This window comes from Canis aureus, chromosome 13 (genome assembly GCF_053574225.1).
Source record: "Canis aureus isolate CA01 chromosome 13, VMU_Caureus_v.1.0, whole genome shotgun sequence".
Taxonomy (NCBI): domain Eukaryota; kingdom Metazoa; phylum Chordata; class Mammalia; order Carnivora; family Canidae; genus Canis; species Canis aureus.
This window is the reverse complement of record NC_135623.1, coordinates 11494247-11514135: the sequence shown is the minus strand read 5'-3', so window position 1 is coordinate 11514135 and position 19889 is coordinate 11494247. Positions and strand designations below refer to the sequence as shown.

Sequence of the window (19889 nt, the reverse complement as noted above, 5' to 3'; positions counted from 1 at the left end):
CTGATTCATGCCTGTCACCTCTACCAACTTCTAATTCCACGACAGCAAGGTCTTTGCCTGGCTCCCCCTGGCAAACCACGCAGCCCAGGGCCTGGTGCACATGTGGCCACCAGTGGACACTTCAGATGTGGCACAAAGGGTCATGCTATCTGTTGTCCTGCCTTTGGATCCAGTGGCCCCCAACCATCCCAGACAGCCTGAGTGCCCCGTTCCCCTACGGCACCACCATAGAGCTCTAGGATTCGGAGTCTGCCTCTCGTGGATGGGACGTCCTCCTCTACAGCCCACCAGATCCCCCCTGTGGCAGGCTGGCCAGGATCTTCGTTCCACCCGCAGTCCTTCTTAAACTGGATCATGCACGTCAGTCACCTGGGACCTTTGCTACAATGCAGCCTCGGGCTTATCAGGTCTGGGATGGGACCCACGACCCGCCCTCCTAACAAGCTGCCCGGTGATAACGGTGATGCTGGCCACCGACCACACTCAGAGCAGCGAGGCTGTAGAGGAGCTGGTGGTCACCCTCAGAGTATCCCCGAGGTTTCCTTCCCGTGCCAGGCCCTCCGTCCAGGAGGCCACGGGGAGAGGGAGGCCCCTGGCAACTCAGCCCTGTGCCTTCCCGCACCCGCGTACCCCGCCAATCCCTGCGCCCCCTGTAAAGGAATGTGGTGCCTGTGGCTACTGTCGTCGTTTGGTTTTGTTTTTAATTTGAAATAAACCTGTAAGCAGTTTTCAGAGTCGGGGCAGCCCTGATACGGATCATGGGTGTGTAACAATACTCTCCAATGATAAAGTCACACAGCTGGAAACGCTGAACAGTCCTCAAGCTTTGGTTCCTGTAGCCACGCTGGGCCGATCCTATCAGCTCCTCCAGAAGCCTCCACTCTATTTGGGCTCGGACGCTGGGAAACCAGGCTCTCTGGTGTGTCCCTTGGGAGCATCGCAACCCAAGCTCGTGCCGCTGGGCCCTCGGCCAGGCGAGGGTGACCCCTCCACCTCCCCACCCTGTTCACACGGTGATGTCCGAGAGATAGAAGCGTCTTCCGTGGCCTGGATGGTGTGTCTGTGTGTCTGTGCACGCGCGCTTGTATGTTGGCTGCATGTTGGGACATGGGTCCTGTGTGTGTGTGTGTCTGTGTGTCCGTATACGTATGGAGAGTGTGTGCACGCTTCGCCCCCAGCGCTCCAGTTCCGTAAAGCTTCCATCACACAGAGCAGCGCTGGATTCCTTCCGCGGGGCCTGCAGGTGCGAACGTCCCTAGGTGGGTCCCGCGGGCGTGACCGGCCCCGCTGTCCCCTGGTGCTGTGGCTGGTGCTGGCCCTTGCGTCTCCGGGAGCCGGCGCCCGCCTCCTTGCCCTCCTTCCGGCTGGGGTTCCTGTTGGCGCTCTCACGGCGGCCCTGGCCCCCTTTCCTCCTCTTCTGCCCTGCAACCCCAAGAGCAGGAAGAGTCAACAAAGGATGTCCTGCAGCTAGTGAGGAGGCCCCAGGCATGGCCCAGGGCTCTAGGAGCGGGTGGAGAGAAAGCCGGGAGGGGGACAGGAGGGGGGCTGGAGCCACTGCCCTTACACAGTCTCAGGGTCCCCTGCCAGGCCTCTTCTGACTAGCAGCCACTTCAGAGGACCCTGCAACATGGGCATGGAGACGGGGGTCCCAGGAGCCTCTCTCCCTCTGTCTCTCGATGAACCAGACACCCTCCTCTTCCCGTGTCTTCTTCAGACCTTGGATCCCAATGGGCCAGGATGTTCGGTGCAGCTCTCAGGACAAGCAAGTCCCCTGCCCTGCTCCACTGCCTCTGGGGGCAGCAGCCACATCATTGCCAGCTACAGGCTGTGTGACCTTGGTCACATGGCTACACCTCTCTGGGTCTCAGCACCCCCTTCCGTGGCCCCCTGTGACTTCTGAGGATCCTCCCAATGCCAACATCTGCTGGTTCAGAAGACATGGGGAAACCCTGGGACATGGACACTGAGGCTTCAGCTGCCATCACACCGGGTCCTGGGGCTGTTGTCTGCCAGCGTCTGGCACTGGATCCCCCCGCACGGCACCCTGTGCCAGGGTCCCCATGTGGCCCTTTCCCGGGGGCCTGGCAGGAGGCAAAAGTGGTCAGACCTCCACGGCTGGCCCTGACCCCCAGCCCTGGGGAGGCAGAGGCCGCAGCTCACCCTCGGGACAGGGTGTCCTCCGCACCGTGCACTTGCGGGTCTCCTTGGTGTCGGAGCAGACAGCGTGGTCCCCACCAGGGGCATGGAGCACCCTGCGTGTCCGCTCCTCGGAGCCCCTCCGGAAGCCACAGAGCCTCTTCTTCTTGGAGCACGGCCCCCACAGGGACCACTCACTCATTTCACATTGTGCTGGCAGGAAGGGGGGGAGGAGGGAGAGAAAAAGGGAGGAGGGGGTCACAGCTGAGCACCCCAGAATACCCCAAGGGGGCCTCTGCCACCTGCCCTCTGGCTGAGCCTGATGCTGGAGGCAGTGTCAGTCCAGGGGCAGAAAACCTCGGAGACAAACCCCACAGGGTGGTCAGGGGAAGGGGAGCGGGTGGGGGCTAAGCTTTCCCTGCACAGCCCCCAGCCCAGGCTCTCCCCGCCCCTCCCCGGCCCCCTCAGCCCGCAGCTCCCCACAAACTCACCAGGACTGCTGCACTCCATGGTGCCGTTGGCCGCTGCGGAGCCCTCGGGACAGGCCGGATAGCAGCGGCCCTTGTGCAGGTACAAGCTCTCCTTGCACTTGGTGCAGAAGTTGTGGCTGAAGCAGGCCTCACAGTGCTCAATCTTGCACTCTGAGGAGAGAGCCGGATTGGGGGCCTCTGGCTCATCCCAGTCCCCAATGCCCCCCAACCCAGAGGGCAGCCCCACACACACCCCGACCTCGAGGGCAGAACCATGGCCTGGACCTGCCATGGCTGCAGAAGAGTCCTGGGAGGGAGGGAGACAAGGACAGGCTGGGTAGAGGAGGCCCGAGTGACCACACTTCAGGGCTGGCTGGGACAGTCAGCTCACTCCTCCCCAAACCCAGTCAAGGCCCTGGAACCACCTTGCGAGACCCCGGGGAGCTGGTTTCAGGGGAGGAGGGGGGTGGGACCCTCTGGGATTCATGGGGGTGAGAGAGAAGGGTCCCAGTGCGTCCTGGCACCCCAGAGGGCCACCTAATCAGATTTGAACTGAGGGATGCAATGACCCCCGCTCGAGGCTGTGTGGTTTCTGCTCCCCCATTGCTGGGCATCTGCAACACCCCAAACCCCAGTTCCCCTCCTGCCCTGTGAAAAGAATCTGCTCCGAGCGGGGAGGAGAAATCCCAGGGCAAATTCCTCACCCTCTGCAAGGCCCAGTTCCAGGAACCACCTTGGTTGGACTCCTGGGTCCCTCCCTGAGCCCCTCCCGCCAGCTCTCCCCGCTCTGGGGAAGTGGGGGGAGGGAGGGTCACAGGGCCCCCGGCTGGAGGCAGGCAGAGTCTTTCACAACCTCTCCCTTCCCAGACCGTGGGCAGGGCTGACTTCCTCCCAGGCTCTGGCACCTGAAGCTTGGGCTGCCAGTTTCCCGGGAGCTGGAGCAGCCAGGAACTCCTACCCCAAATACCCTGAGGACCGAGAGGGCAGCCCCAGGGTCCCCCCTCCATCCATCACAAGCTCCCCACCCCACTGCACCCCACCCCTCCTCTGTGCCCCCTGGGCTCTGCGGCTTCGCCTCCTCCACTCCCTCCTCTCTTGCTTGGATCCCCGGGTTTGGTTGCAGGTGTCACACAGTAAGAATGGCCACTACTGTGCGTCCAGCGCGGGACACTCAGGGCTTTCCATATGCCTCTGGCGACCGCCCTAGGGGTGAAAACGAGCACCCTCATTTTAAAGATGATATTGTGCGAGGCTGCAACACGCCCACCCAATGTTATATAAAGAATAAGAAGCAGAGTTGAGATTAGAACCCAGGGCCGATCGCGGGTCAGCCATTTCCCCTGCAGGCCTCCCTGTTATTAGCCCCCCAAAAAGGAACACCTGTCACTTAGGTCCCATCTCCCTCCGAAGGCCATTGGGAGGCTCAACTGAAATGCATCTCATCTCCAAGGCTTCTGCACCAACGGGAGGGGCACTGGCATTGTTCACCCGAGTGTGTTCCCTGTCTGTCCCCCCAGAATGTCACAGGGAGCCTAACCTAACAGAGGTGGGACTGCGCGTGCCCTGGGCACGGGCACCGCAGCTGTCGTGGGGCGCGAAGCCCGGGCCGCAAGAAGCCTTGGGCGCGGGGTGGGGAGCGGACGGGCTGACAGTTCCCCGCAGTCAGTGGAGCCGGTCGGTCCCCGAGCAGAAGTGTGATGGGACAGGACACATGTCTCGGGAGCATCTTTCTGGCTGCAGTGCAGAGGGAGAGTGGAAGGGACCCATGTGAGTGTTGGACAGAGAAGCAGCCTACTGGGACGGTCCCCGAGAGGGGCGCCGGGAGCCCCGGCGAGACGATGGCAAGTGAGGATGGGAAGGAGGCAGCAGGTGCGCTGTGGGAGATGACACGAGTGACAGGCTGGCTCTCAGGTCAATGGCCCGGGTGGCCCGGGACACTGCGGGTGGGAGCAGGTCTGGAGGGAGGAGGTAGGGTCCCTCTACGGCCACAGTGGGGTGGAGAGGTGGATGGACTCTCGGGCCTGTCTGGCTCGCAGCTGGATACTTGAATCAGGAGCCTCGTCTCCCATCCTCAGTGTCCCCTCTACTCTTCTTGCCGCCACCAATGGGTCAAAGCACTCTCCCCTGGTGTCCACAGCCTTCTCTGCCACCCCGTCCCCCCAACACGCACACACACACTTACTGATGCACTTGTTCATGTCGGGGTTGCGGGCATCGAAGTATCCAGGCGGGCAGGAAGGCAAGCAGACGCCCACCTGGCGAATGTCGTTCCTCTCCAGCAGGATGAACAGCTTGGGCGAGCACTTGAGGCAGCCGTTGACCTCAGAGCAGAGCTCACAACCTTTGGCACAGGCCTGGCTCCCCTCAGCACTGACTGCAAGAGTGGGACAGGGGTAAGAGGGCGGCTATTGGGGAGCCCTCCGTCCTTCCCGGGCTCCCACCAGGGTGGGGAGTGGGTAGACTGGAGTTTCTTCCTACAAGACTAACGTGAACGTGCTTCTCAGAAAGCACAGGCCAGACGGCAGCTCCCTGCAAGGCTGGCTGCTTTACAAACCTCCCAGCATCATCTCTCAGGGGGACTAGCGCCAGGGGGGCCTGACGCATGCATCCCCATGCCTCCCCAGGTCCAGGCTCAGCAGAGACCCACTCTCCGGGCTTGCTCTTTCCAGGAACCTCCCCATCCCTCCCCAGAGGAAGAAAAATTCAGCCTCAAATGTGGACGGAGGGGATTTTTTTTTTAACCTGGAGAAAGTTTTAAGGTCAAGAAGGACAATGGGTTAAACGATCTGAAAAATAAGTCATCTTCTCAGAGACTAGAAAACAATGCAAGAACTTATGTCTAGAACAGTGGCCTCAACAAGAGATGATTTGGCTCCCAGGGGATGTTTGACGATGTCCAGAGACATTTCTGATTGTCACACTGGGGAGGGGGGTAGGCGACGCGCCAGGGGTGCCACTAAACATCCTACAAGGCCCAGGGTCGCAGGGGGAGGTGGGGGGGTACCCACAACAAGTTGTCTGGTTCAAAATGTCAGTGATGCTGAGGTTGGGAAATGCTGGCCATCCTGGGGGCAGTGTGATCTCTAATGTGATCCAGCATGAGCTCTCAAACCTTTGATGTCACTCCCTTACCTACTCCTGTAGCAACACCCCCCGAGCCCCTCCAAGTACCCTGTGCCGCGTGAGTGCTGGGGACACGGAGGGAGGCTCGCCTGACCACCCCAAGCTGACCTCTCAGTGGTGCAGACAGACCTGCAAACAAATGTTGACAACCGCAAGGCCTAGCGAGAGTGAACCCAAAAAAGAAGAGGGAAGGACGGGAACCTGGGGGGCTCAGTGGTTGAGCATCTGCCTTCGGCTCAGGGTGTGACCCCGGGGTCCTGGGATTGAGTCCCACATCTGGCTCCCCGCTGGGAGCCTGCTTCTCCCTCAGCCTGGGTCTCTGCCTCTGTGTGTGTGTTTCTTATGAATAAATAAAGTCTTTAAAAGAAGAAGAAAAAAAAAGAGAGGGAAGGAGTCATAGAGGAGGTGCCATTTGGGCCAACTCTTGAAGAATTAGTAGAGATTGGTCCATCAGGAAGTTGAGATAAGGGTCCTCCAGGAGCAAGGACCACAGAGGTAGGAAAGAACCCAAAGGAAATTGCAGATGATTTGGGTGCAGGAGGGGAGTGGCGGGGAGTGGTGAAAGATAATCATGCTAAGGAACTCAAACCCGATCCTGCCAGGCAGCGTGTCCCAAAGAGCACTCCGGGGGACACGCTCTCCCCTAGATGTTCACTGGAGGCTGTAGAGAACAGGCCAGGGAGTCAGGCAAGACTGCGAACCACCGGGTCTGAGGGGTCTAAACAAGATTCTTTACTGTAGGGCTTCTTTGACCCTTTATTATGTTCCTGTGCACAGTGACTCCCTCAGAGGGGGAATGGAGGAACCTTTATTTTCCAAGCATTTTGACCAAAGAACGGCTGTTTTGCAGATTTTTCCCCAGAACTTTTCTCAGAACTGATTAGACAGTAGGAAGAAGCTATGGGCACAGTGCAGGATCCGAGCTGATTTACACATTGGGAGGTTCCTGGATGGAGACCAGAGACTCAAGGACCATTTGAAAGGAAGCTGACCAGGGCGCCCGGGTGGCTCGGTCAGGCAGGCCTTTGGCTCAGGTCATGGTCCCAGGATCCTGGGATCGAGTCCTGCTCAGCAGGGAGCCTGCTTCTCCCTCTCCCTCTCCCCCTCCCCCTGCTCGTGTTCTCTCTCTCTCTCAAATAAATAAACAAAATATTAAAAAAAAAAAAAAAGAAAGGAAGAAAGCTAACTAGATCATCCAGGAGGAAAATATGAGAATGTCATCAAAAAATTCTGTGCAGCTGGATATGGACAGCAAAAGATTTGAGAGAAGTGTAGGCGATATAGTGAAAGTCCGGAGGCCGAGGTGACCGGCAGAAGGGAGCAGCCTGGGCTGAGAGCTAGGGTATGTGGGGGAACAGTGGGCCGGTCCCTAAACGAGGCCCACCCCACGGGAAGAGAAGCACGTGGAGAAGGGAACGCAGAGTGGTGGTGAGCTGCGTGGGAGCAAGCACGCGGAGAGGAGCTGGAGATGCAGGCTGGGGACAGAGCGCCGGGGGCGGGGGGATCAGAAGAGATGGCAGGAGATGGTGCAACGTAGTGGGCCCCGACCTCAGGCTTCCAAGTCGGGGGACCTGGAGCCAAATCCCCAGCCCGTGACCCCAGGGGGGCAAAACACAGGGTCTCACGTGCCTCCCTTCCCACCACTGGAAACGGACAGTGAGGATGTCCACTCTGGGGGGGGCCTGCTTGGAGGAGCATCTGCCGCGGGGGTTACCCTGATTCCAGAACAGGAGAGAATGTGTCAGAGTTAAGGTGAGCAGAAGGGGCGTCCAGGGGGCTCAGGGGTTGAGCATCTGCCTTCAGGGTGTGACCCCGGGGTCCTGGGGTTGAGTCCTGCATTGGGCTCCTCGCAGGAAACCTGCTTCTACCTCTGCCTGTGTCTCTGCCTCTCTCTCTCTCTCTCTATGTGTGTCTCTCATGAATAAATAAAATCATTTAAAAAAATTAAAAAAAAATTAAAAAGAAGCTGAGCGGAAGGGGCAATAACAAGCACAACCACGTAACACCGCTGTGACCACAGTAGTGGGTGCTGGCTCCTCCGTGTGGCACCTGACTCCGCTCCCAGGGCTCATCAAGCATTCACTTATTCAATCCTTACACCCCACAAAGCAGGTGCCATTATTAATTTGTAAGCCTCCTTTTTTTTTTTTTTCCTAACAGAGGAGGACATGGAGAAGTTAAATGACTTGAATGAGGCTTCGCAGCCAGCAGGTGTTCCAGGCAGAGGGAATGGAATTTAGGAAGGCCACGGGCAGGACTCCACAAGCTGATGCGGAGACTGGAAGTACAGGGAGATGGATTTTTTTTTTTTTTGTAAATATAGAACTGATCTGTATATAGAGCTGATGTTACTGAATCAATACATTTAAAAATTAATATTGTTCTTCGTTTAGTTCTAAGAGCAAAGATACTCAAATGTTCCATTGGCGTCATGAGGGAGCCCTTGGGTTTATTTTTCCACTTTGGGCCTTTATCTGGCTGTATTACAAATTAATAAGTTACTGTGGATTTTAGGTACTGCTTCTGCTTCAGAGATATTGTAGCCTCTATCATTCAAGGTTTTTACTGAATTCATTGCTGAAATGAATGTTCCTTTTACTCTTACCTTGGTTTCAGTAACTGAAGTGATCCCAGGGTCCCATTTACCGGCCATCTAGCTCTGTTCCCGTGCTCATTTATCCCATCCTTGTCACTTTTGTTAAAGACAGATTTGCAAAAGGCCTTCTCCGAATCCTGCCGCCCACCTCCCATCCAACTAACAGCACGTCTCTGTGCGCATTTCTCTGGATCTCTCAGTGACATAGCAAGAGAAAGCATGGAGCACTCGGGGTCTGAAATCAGCACCGGGCGTGGGGTGCTGGAGGGTGTGGAGGGAGCTGCTGGGCATGAAGCTGGGGAGGGAGGCATGGCCAAGATGAGGAAGGGTCTTGAATCTCTCCAAAGGAGTTTGGACATTGTCCTAAAGGCAGTGAAGAATTGCTGGAGGCTTTAAAATCAGAGACCTGGCCAGGATGGCTCCGTGATATGGAGAATGGGCTGTAGGGGCTGCAAGTCTGGAGGCAGGAAGAAGATGCCTCCAGCTTGAAGACACAGAGCTGAACCGAGAAGACGTGGAGTGGACACAGGGATGACACTCAGGTGGGAGAAGCAACAGGCCCAGGGGATGGGCTGGACACGGGGAAGGCGCAAGCCGAAGGTGACCCCGAGGTGATTCCAAGGGCTGGTGTGACAGGGTGGCCCTTGGCCCTTCCCTGGGGCTACAGGAGGAGGAGGAGGAGGAGGAGCAGGTTTGGGTGGGGAAATGATGAGCGGTCAGCTCTTAGATGTGTTGAGGCTGTGGCTTCTGTGGGAATCCGGGGGAAGGTGCCTATTAGGCAGTAGAACCTGTGGGTCTGGAACCCAAGAGAAACTTTTTGGCTGGAGACTGTGGGCGCGGAGTCCTTAACGTGAGAACAGTCGTAAAGGCATGGGGGTCCACCAGATGGTCAGGGCAGCGGGTGGAGAGATGAGAAAAGGAACTAGGACTTCAAGGGAAGGGCAGAAATAAAGAAAGGCCACTCACAAGCATGGCGTATATGGAAGCCAAGAGAGGAGGACACTGGGCAGGGCAGGGGGGCAGGTGCCAATGCCACCGGGGTGTCAGGTAAGGAGGCAGGAAGGTACAGGTGTCGGCGCCCTGGGTGGGGGCAGGAGGCAGAGGGTAGTGGTCCAGGAGGAGAGGAAGGAGAGCCACTGCATTCAAGCAATCAGCTGTGGAGCAGAGGCAGGACCCCAGGGATCCATCCGTGGAAGCCGTGGTCATCGGTGGTCCGGTCGTGGGAGTTGGGAGTCATCCCGAGGCAGAGGCTGAGCAGCGGGTGGGGGCAACACTCACTCAGCAGGGCGAGCTGAGGGCGAGGGGCTCAGAGAGAAGCGGAAAAGGAATCCTGGGTGGGGGTGGGCTCACTGAGGGAGAGTGGGCCCAGGAACCAAGTTCAAAAGGGGAGGGGGGCAGGGACAGCTGGGGGAGGCCAGGGCCACAGGCGCTCCGGGAGGTGACTGGCTGGCTGGCTGACCCCCCACCACCAGGAACGGTGTGGTGGCTCGAGAGGGACAGGAAGTGAGTGGGAGGGGTGGAAGTGGGGGTAAAGGGAGGAGGGAGCCAGAGAGCAGAGAGGGGAGACCAGCTGTGAGCAGGGGCTGGGATCCTGAGACCCCGAGGCTGAGTGAATTGATGGAGTGAGGACCCAAAGACCCCAGGATGTGGCCTTGGGGTCCGAGGTGGGGGATCAGGGACAAGGACAGAGGGAGCTGATCCTCATGAAATGTGGGGGCTCAGGGAGGGGGAGGAGAGCCTATGAAGGGGGAGAGGGGCTCGGTGATGGGCAGGGGTCAGGTCAATGAGGAAAGGGATGCTGGTCAAGGACAGGAAACCAAGGGTGTTCTCAGCTTGGTGAGACAGATGCATGGGCAGTGGGGTGCTGACAGCCCTGGGAGGGCGGTTCTGTGTCGGAGGGGGAGGAGAGGGGGCCCCAGGGAGACGGTGGGCGTTGGGGGGTGTCCAATGATTCCAGGGGAAAAGTGAGGCTCATGCACTCAGTAGACATTCACTGCACACCTAGCACGTGCCCAGAAGTGCTGGGAGCTGGTGGCTTGGACGGATAAACCCAGGCCCACCCAGGATGCCCAAGCCAGGGCTGGCTAGTCCCTGCGCCACGTGAGTGGATGAGCAAGGGCAGGCCCTCCCTCACCAGCCAGCGAGGTGACGGGGGAGGGCCACATGGGAGGAACAGCCTGTGCAAAGGCTCTGAGGCACCGAACACCCTAGTGCATTCACAGAATGGGAGACAGGGCTTTCTCCTGTCGGCAGGGAAGGGGCCCTGGAAGGGCAAGGCCACATTCACTGTATGAAAGATTCCTGTGCCTATGCCCGGGCGAGGCACGCAGGGGAGGCAGCCTTGGAGGCTTGCAGCCTCGCTGGGGAGGCTGGGTGGGCTGGGCGAGGTGGACGGCACCCGGAGAGGGGCCGGAGCCTGCATCCCAACCTCTTCCCCAAACCCCATCACACAGCTCTGCCTCCCCCGGTGGAGCCCAGTTCCCCAGGCCAGGAGGGCAAGGCCGGTACCCTCCTCGTGCCCTGGGGCTTCTCTGGCTCCTTCACCCATCCTTGCAAACTGACGTTCCTAAAACCAAAACCTAAAATCCACAGCGGCTCCCTATCGCCAGCAGGACTAAGGCCCATCAGGTCTTACTAACTTCTCCACCTGGCCTCAAAGGCCTCCGTGAGCCGATCCTGCGCGCCTCGCCTGTCAACACTACCCTCAGCCACGTACAACTATTTCTGCTTGTGGGTCTGGGCGCATCGCACGATCACACACCTCTGTGCCTCTGCCCGGGTTGGTCCTTCCGCCTGGGACCCTCTCCGCCACCTTCCCGAGCCTGGCTCACCCCTTCAAGACTCAGAACTAAAGTCGAGTCCTCTGGGAAGTCTCCTGGCGATCTCACTTGCCCACCACGTCTAGATGGGGTCGGGGCCGAGGGGAGTAAGGCCTCAGGGAAGGGATGAGGGCTTCACGGGGGCAGGGGACTGAGTAGGGCCCAGGAACCAGACCGAAGAAGCGTGTGGGCAAAAGGGACTGAGTAGTGAGTAAAGGTGGGTAGTACGAGGGGCGGGAAATCCAGGGCGGAAGGCATCAAGGAGAGGGTGAGGCCAGGGAGGAGACAGGAGGCCGACGAGGGGGCTCGGGGAGGGGACGGGGTGGCCCCGCCAGGTTCATGACTCACACCCGCAGCCTGGTTCACTCAGTTCCCCGCTCTCCGTGCAGGGGGTACCATCACCCAGGCCTGGGATCACCCATTTCTGGACTCAAGACTTCCATGTGCCTCTTGATCATAGCCCAGCCAGGGGTCCTCTGACAGCCCTCCCGACACGCAGGGACGGACAGGACGGGCGGCACTCAGAGGCCACAGGCCCCGGCTCCTCCTCTGGCTATCGCTGCCACCCCCACCAGTGGCTGCAAGCTCACCCCGCATCTTGCTCCCCTTCCTTCCCTCCCCACTCCCCGGGAACCCTAAGAGCAAAACGTCCACACGTTGTTCGTTGTTCATGTAACAGCAACGTGCACCCCGATGTCTACACAGAGCTTGATATTTTACAAAGGGTTCCCAACCAACACCTACATGCAAACAAAACCTCACGTAGGCTTTGCTATATCCCCTTAGAGTTGCCCTTGCGGCTCTGTGGTTTCTGTTCCACGAGCACCGTCTAGCAACATCTACCCTCGTATCCCTCTCTGGATCCTTCAGTGTGGACGCTCGCTGCACCCTGAGTCGCTCCCCACGCCTCCCGCCACCCTCACACGGCTGGGGACTAGGGACGGGGCTGCGGCCGGGGGCTCTGTCGAAGGTGGACCCGTCTAACTGCTGCGTTTGGCTGCCTGTTGCGGGGACCCGGCCTCTCTGCCGCTCAGGCCAGGACTCTGTTTTGGTTTTATCAGCTCAAGAGACTTGAACCCAGGTCTCAGGCCCCCGGCTTAGGGAGGGGGTGTGTGTGGCTCTGCATGTGAGCTGGCGTGCGTCCCAAGAGCACGACTGGCCACTCTTGCTCGCTCTCTCTCTCATCTCGGAAACACAGGAGACTGGTTCTAAACCGCTAAACCGCATCTGGCCTGTGGAGTCCAAAATACGGGCCACAACAGATGAGGAGGGAGGAAAATCAAGGCGTCGCTGCTGATGAAACCTAACTGTCCCTAACTGTTTGTTAAGCCAGGGATTTTCAGCGTCACCAATTCTCCGAGCTCCTCTCCCCGGGGCCGGGTCTGCCCTTGGCCTCGGAGACCCAAGAGAACTCGGCCGCCTGCGTGGCGACCTTTCCTGGTGGGGAAGCAAGAGGTGGAGGAGCCTCGGCCTGTGGGACTGACATCCCTTACAGGGGACGTTGAAAGACAGAGAGGCCTTGGGGTCTGTAGGGTAGGCCTCCTCCCTACTCACTAGCCTGTCCTTCGGGTCCCCAGAGGCCCTGGGAGTGGCCGAGCGCTGGGCAGGTACATACATCCCCATCCCCCACGGCAGGAGCCAGGCCGAGGCCCCAGGGCCACGGGGGATGGGATTCTGTGGGGGCAGGTTAATCCTGAACTGCATCAAGCTCTGTTTTTAGGAAGACGGGGGGTTCGTGGGAATTGGGTCCCAGGATCGGCCAACCGGGTGTCCCTAGGCCTATCTGTACCATAAGAGAATCTCTTTCTTTCTTTCTTTCTTTCTTTCTTTCTTTCTTTCTTTCTTTCTTTCTTTCTTTCTTTCTTTCTTTTCTTTCTTTCTTTCTTTCTTTCTTTCTTTCTTTCTTTCTTCTTTCCTTTTTCTTTCTTCCTTCCTTCCTTTCTTTCTTTCTTTTCTTTCTTTCCTTCCTTCCTTCCTTCCTTCTTTTTTTAACTGTGAGAACCCTCCTTCCAGTGACATCTTACATGGAATTTTACGGAAAGCAGGGAAGCGCGAGGCATTCTGGTTGGCCAGGGCCATGGGGCCAGACTCCTTCGGCCCCCAGTGCAGCCCCCCGAATCCCACTGCGCAGAGTTCATAATAACGACGGGAGTGGCCAGTGTCATGAGCCTCCCGACTCCTCTGCAGGGGAAGCTGTTGCCCAAGCTGAGGGGAGTTCCTGGCCCGAGATCCCTGAGACCCTGAAGAAAAGAGCCGTGAACTCCCTGGGGCAGTGAGGAGGGGACCGAGCACCCTGGGGCCGGGGCCACAGCAGGGGCCACATCTCCATGGATACCGCACAAAGCTGGTGTTATGTCAAAGGGCATAATCCACACAACTGGATCCTCACAAGAGAGGGGTTAATCTAGAAAGCGGAGTCTACAGAGGGGAAAACAGACAAAGTGGGTAATCTCCAGAGTGGGTCATCTCAACAAATTAATCCACAAACCGGATCATCCACAGGCAGGCTAATCTACTGAGCAATCCGCACGGCTGTCAGGGGCAAAGGAGAATCTGCAACGGTCATCACGGGACGAAACCACCACCGATGGCCCTCGGGTCCCCAGGCGGCCCCCTCCCGCTCCCACGGCCAGGGGTGGTCCAGCCCCCCCTCCATTACTCACTCCGCCTCTGCCTCTTCCCCTTGATCCCCCGGCTGCCCGCAGCGAGATGCATCCAGCTCAGAACCAGGGCCACCACACACAGCCCAAGCCGCATAGTCACTTGCCAGCTCCAGGCCCCTGGTCGGAGGGGTGGTCTCTGGGTGGGGAGGGGGAGGTGGACAGCGCAGGGCTCTTGCTAACGCCTGCGGGGCTGGGTCAGCAGCAGGAGGCCCAGGCCTGGGCCATATCCCAAATCCACCATAATCTCAGCTGGGGACAGAGAGGGTGTGGGGAGTCCACTTCTTCATCAGCCCATAGGGAGGTCCAGAGAGCTTTCCCCAAAGGCACCTCGGGGTGTCACATGGGAGAACTCTTTGTCGCTTCAGCAGGGACACCTCCAAAAACCAACCTGTTGGGGGAGGAGAGAGAAAGGTTAATTCTGGGGAACCATGGGGTCCCCCCAATGTTCGCCTCCTACCCTCCCACGGGGCCTCCTACACCGAAGACCGACCGTGAGGACCCAGAGTGGTGAGTATTACAAGTTACCCACCTGACGCCCCCGTAGAAATCTGCTCCTTTTCCCAGGAATTTGGCAGAACCCCCCTAACCTGGGACTGGAGCCGGCTACCCAAGCAGCTGGAATATGATAGACACAAAAATCAAATCTGTGGGTCACTGGGAGCCAGCTGGCCCCACCCCTGCCCAATACTGGGCAGCTCTAACTGGAAGTCCTTCGTTGCATCTACCCTCCAGACCTCATGCTGCAGTCACAGCCCGTCTCTGGAAGAGGAGCTCTCTCTGCCCTTCTGTGAGTGACCCCTCAGCCCTCCCTTCCCAGTGCTGAGTCACCCCTGTGCCTTTCACCTGTGGAGCTAGGGCAGTGGCCCCCCGACACGCTGGCAGACTCTGCGTGGCCCTCTGGGCTTGGCGGGAGAAAAGGAAGTAAGGCTTCCCCCGGCCACAGAAACTCTGACACAGCAGGCCCTGCGGGCCTGGCCTTTGTGAGAGGATAAAAGAGGCAGCGATGCCCGCCCTGGCCAGAGACACAGAGAATGGGGATAATCCCCCAGCCCAGCGAGAGCCAGGTCTCTGGACCCGCTGGCCGGGTGATGGGGGCAGGGGGAGCTGGTCCCTCCCCAGTGAAATGTGTCTGGAGCCCCATCTGGGAGTCCGGGCCCCAAAAGCCCCGCTTCACACTCTGGGATCACGCACTCCCGCCCCTTCTCCCAGCTGAGGCCACCCATGCACCGCCCCCAACACTTGGCTGCAGACCCCCCCCCACGGGTGCCCCGGGAGAGAAGGAGGCAGGCAGGCTTCAGGAGGCCTTGTAGTGCCAGGGAGGCCTCGCCTTCCCACCCACTGCTTGGATGCCTCTGGCCCAGCCCCTCAGCCTCCCTGAACGTCAGTCTCTCCATCTATAAAATGGGGCTAAAGGTGCCCGTTTCAGGGGCTTTGCTCTGAGAGTTGGCTGAGTTTCGGCTTACTAATGAGAAATCCGAAATGCTGGAGCGGCACTGCCCCTCCCACCACAGCCCAATCCCTTTCCCCTGGCCTCTGGGGGAGGCCCCAGGGAGCCCACCTGCGCGGGAGATAAATCATTAGCCCTCTAGGGAGTTCAGCACTTCCCTGCCTGGCCTCTCCCACCAGCTTTGAAGGCCAGTCACACTCAAGTGGTTAAGCTGCCCTGTGAGAAGTGTTTACATGAGGCTGACGGGTCCCACCTGGTGCTGCAGCCCAGCCGAGCAGGGCAGGGATGCCCCCAGCCACCCCCAAACGCCAGCCCCTCCAGGCCCCTCCAGTCCTCCCTGCCCAACTGCCCGAGCCTTCCGTCCTCCCCAGCCCCCACCCCACACTTCCATCGCCCCCAGTCTGCGGTGGTCTCGCTGACCTTATCAAACTGGGGTCCGCAGCCAGAGGCCGGCCGGAGAGCCTGATGGTTAAGGGCAGGAGCAGTGTGCTTGCCTTCCCATGTTGGCAGCCCTAACGTACTAACTCTCACCCTGGCCTGGATGCTTAGCTGACCAGAGCCTCAGTTTCCTTATCTGCAAGACGTTGGTTGTTTTTTGTTTTTTTTTTTTTTAATTTTTATTTATTTATGATAGTCACAGAGAGAGAGAGAGGCAGAGACACAGGCAGAGGGAGAAGCAGGCTCCATGCACCGGGAGCCCGATGTGGGATTCGATCCCGGGTCTCCAGGATCACGCCCTGGGCCAAAGGCAGGCGCCAAACCGCTGCGCCACCCAGGGATCCCCTGGTTGTTTTTTATAGTTTAAATGAGCTAATACATGACACCGCTTGGGATGGCGCCCGGCCCATCATGGGGACTCACTAATAATTGCATCCTTTACGACCAAGAAGACACAATTTTGTGTCTACACGCCAATGGTTATCTAAAAAGCAATACAGGTGTTCTGTTTCGCTTTGGTATCATCTGGATACCAGCCTTAATACCGAGCACTGTTATGCAATTTCCATATTGGCATTTATCCCGGCGCGATCACTCCATATGGCAGAGTTAGCATTTAATTGAGGCGTTTGTGAAACTGAGGTCTGAAGACTCTTGGCAGATACATTCCCAGGGTGCCATGAGCCCTCGCGCTGGCCAAACACCGGCGGAGGAGGCCGCACCAGACAAACGTGGTGCTAAATCTCGGGTCTATGAGAATTTGGCCTCACTGTGTGATCAGTATCAATGGGCTCCTAGAGGCGGAAAAGATCATCTTTGCATCATCTCCTGCACCGGCCCGGGTCGGTGCCTGGCACACCAGGCTGGGTGCTCAACAAATGTCAACTGCCCCTTGCCTTCCCCTCTATTCCACCCTCCTACGTCTTTGCTTTCAGCCTGGCTCTTGCCATGCTCGTCCTTCCGGTCCTGACCCACTCCCACACCAGTCACTATGGGACCCTGGTCTCGGCTGGGAAATGGACAGGAGGATCCAGGTCTAAATTTTATTGGAGCAGCTGACTCTGGCCTCCCTCACCTGTCACTGGATGGGAAGAGCTTCAGGCACTTTTAAAACATATGTAGGTATAGAATCAATTCTGAGAAGGAGCTAAGAGTTCATTATGCCCAGGGTATGAGCAACAGATAGGGGACCAGCTGGCTTTGGAGGGGGTGCCCTGGACGGCAAATATCCCATCTAATGGGAGCAGGTGCTAGTCAATTCCAGGTGACTGTCGATAGGCAGAAATAATGATTTAATATTGTCAGATCTTCTGATTTTTTTTAAAGAGAAGTTGAAAACTCAGAAGTTTGTATGAAAATCCAATTTTAAAAGATGGACATGTCTGAGACTAAGAGCTGCAGTAGCAAGCCCCAGAAGATCACAGGTCCCTGCATCCATCTCCCTCCAGCCAGTCCCTGCCCCCCTCACCCGGTCCCCCACCCCATTCAAGCACAGTGGGCACACGCAAGCAACCCTGGGCTTGGCGGCCCAGGGCAGGCAGAGCCAGCGATGGGAACAGCTGGCAGTCACCAAGGTCTCAGGCATCCGTGGGGGACGGAAGCACATTTTGTCTCTGCCAGGGTCGGGGTGCAGAGCTCCCATCCATGAGGTGCCTATCCCACCTGCCATGTGTTAGGGCCTCAGCACAATTCTAGGAAGGAAGTAGAATTATTCCCATTCTATGGGCAACCAGGGGTTAAGGGTCTCGGGGTGACACGCCTAGTCCAGTGATCCCCTAGTGGGGTTTGTTGCTCAGGACTGGGTGTCTGGAGGGGAGCTGACCTCGGAGGTGGGGAAGGAACTGGCAGCAGAGGCAGAGCTGGGGTGGGAGACCTGAGGGAGAGGCCGTGCACAGGCTAGGTGGTCTGGGAAGGGGGGGGACGCAGGCTGCCAAGAGGAACCCCGCGGGTGGGTGGGGGGTGGAGCTGAGGGCGGGGATTCGTGCCCCCACAAAGCTGCAGTTAACTTTCACCCTCTTGCCTGTAACACTTTCAGGATAAATTGGTACTCCGTCCGGGGCCGGATACAGACCCAAAAATGTAAACCATCCCGATAATTTCTCATTAACCCTCCCGGGGACCGGCTCCGGATGGCAGCGGGCGGGGGCCGACGTTGTGCTGGGCGAGGGGGTAGGACCAAGGACGTGCCTGCCCGACCTGTCGGGATTAGCCTGTCGCCGGAGCCAAGCCAGGTGCTGGGGTTCCCCCCCCCCCCCGCACCCCTCCAACACCAACTGGCAGCGGAGGCGGGAAAGGCTCCTTCACGTCCCTGCAGCTCTGCCCCACGCACCCAAACTCTTCTTCCCTCCCCACTACCCTGGAGAGGCCCGGCAGGTGCAGGGGGAGGCGAGGCGGACCTGAAGTCCCTCGGACTGTCCCCTCCCAAACCCAAGAAAAGTCTCCAAGTCCAGGAGGCCAGTCTGGCCACTAAGCCCCTTCCCTCAAGTGCCCGCACCCAGAGTGGGTCTCAGACGTCCTCTGAACCCCGGGGTGGCGGTGCTGGTGCTGGTGCTGGTGCTGGTGGTGGTGGTGGTGGTGGTGCTGCTGGTGGTGGTGGAGACACATCCTCCAGCTCTCCCCAGCCCAGCCCGGCCCAGCCCAGCCCAGCCCAGCGGCACCATCGTCCCTCTGGGCGCCTGACCTGGGCCAGGGAGTCGCGCCACCTCGCAGCTCACTGGGGGCCGTGGTGCCAGCAGCCTGCCACGTCGGACCTGACCGGGCTGCGGGTCTGCGGTGGGAGGGACCCGGGGTCATGGGACTGGGAATCCGAGGCGATGACACCAGGGATCCAGAGCGCGTTGGGGGGGGGGGGGGATAGGGCTGATGGGCTTGGGGGAGTCCGGAACCACCAGTTGCCATCAGTTCACTGAGGGTCGGAGATCAGATGGGAGTGGGGACGGCGGCCAGGACCAGCGGACAGGCTCCCGGGTGCGCCCTCGCGCGCTCCGACCCCGCAGCAGCCCCAGGCCCCTTCCCCTCGCTGTCGGCCCCCCAGGCCCCCCGCCCTCGGCTCGGCCGGGCCCCGACGGGAGCGCCCGGGTCAGGGGGCGCTGGGGGGGACGGGGCGGCTCGGGGGCACTCACCTCGGCGCTGCGGGCCGCGGCGGGGGCAGGCCCGGGAGGGGCTTGGGCGCGCCGCTCCCCGCTCCCCGCCGCCGCAGGACTGTCCGGGCGCCCGGCTCGCCCGCGCTCCGCCCGCGCGTTCCTAAGTTGCTCAATCTGCGGGCGGCTCACGCCCTCCGGGGCAGCGCCCCACCCGGCGCATCGGTCCTCTGGGGCGGCCCGCTCCGGCCCCCGCGCGCCCGGGGTCCGCGCCCCGCTCCGCGCCCCGCGCCCGCGCTCCCCGTCGCGCTCCGCTCGCCCGAGCTCCCGGCCCGGAGAGGGGCCAGGGCTGCGCTCGCACGAGGGAGGGAATCCCCCCTCCCTTTGCAGTCCCACCCCCCGAGCCGGCCCCCCTTGCCGGGATCCGCAGCAAAAAACGGACTGGAGTGCCAGGCCCCGGAGTCCGCAGCCCCCTCCCGCAAGCCTTTGCCCGCAGCCGGGGCGCTGCGCTCGGAGCTGCGCGGGGAGCGCGGGGCTGCAGAAGCCGCTCCCGCCCTGGGGCCCTGGGGCCCTGGGCGCCCACCCCGGGGGACCCCACGCAGCCCCAGCTGCAGCTGCAGGCAGCTCGGGCGTCAGAATGGGGTCTGAGCGCCCTGCCGAACCTCAGTTTCCCCGCGGAGACTCTAGAAAGTGACTAAGGCACCGCGCTCACCAGGGCCTGGCCACACCCTCCTCCTCTGGGGGTCAAGTCTTCAGAGCATCTTCCCCGTTCAAGGGAAATACAAGGCCGCAGGCTCCTGGGAATCCGGGAGAGCTGCTGCAGAAGGGTGAGGGGAATGTTGAAATGAGCCCCTAGATTCGAGTCCCTGCTCCGCCGTGGCTTGCAAGCTGTGTGGCCCCACCTAAGTTCCTTAACCTCTCTGAGCCTCAGTCTGTTCTGAGGGTTCAGGGGGGAAAGGAAAGCTTCCAACAGCCTGGGAAATGGGGAGGAGTGGGGGTGGGGGCTCCGTGAATGTGTGCAGAAGCAGACACCTGCAGTGATGCGGGAGCTGTTGAAGTCAAGCCTGAGGAAGGGAGGAAGACCCTTCTCCAGGGCGGCAGACAGCTGTTCTCGAGC

General features: G+C 59.6%; 1 protein-coding gene across 3 annotated transcripts; it reads right to left on the bottom strand.

Annotated features, from left to right (window-relative positions):
- Nucleotides 1–683: 683 nt before the first annotated feature.
- RSPO1 (R-spondin 1) lies at nucleotides 684–18909 on the bottom strand. 3 transcript variants are annotated; one of them, XM_077844369.1, is made up of 7 exons: nucleotides 18815–18837; nucleotides 14337–14422; nucleotides 13808–14195; nucleotides 4789–4980; nucleotides 2628–2777; nucleotides 2161–2349; nucleotides 684–1422 (listed from the first exon to the last, which is right to left on the bottom strand). In XM_077844369.1, the coding sequence occupies exons 3-7, from the start codon at nucleotides 13899–13901 to the stop codon at nucleotides 1256–1258; spliced, it is 792 nt and encodes a 263-aa protein (XP_077700495.1). In that variant the 5' UTR covers nucleotides 13902–14195; nucleotides 14337–14422; nucleotides 18815–18837; the 3' UTR covers nucleotides 684–1255. The 3 variants fall into 3 exon arrangements, with proteins under 3 accessions (XP_077700495.1, XP_077700494.1, XP_077700496.1); XM_077844368.1 differs by lacking the exon at nucleotides 14337–14422 and having other exon boundaries at nucleotides 18815–18909; XM_077844370.1 differs by lacking the exons at nucleotides 14337–14422; nucleotides 18815–18837 and adding an exon at nucleotides 18373–18459.
- Nucleotides 18910–19889: the final 980 nt, after the last annotated feature.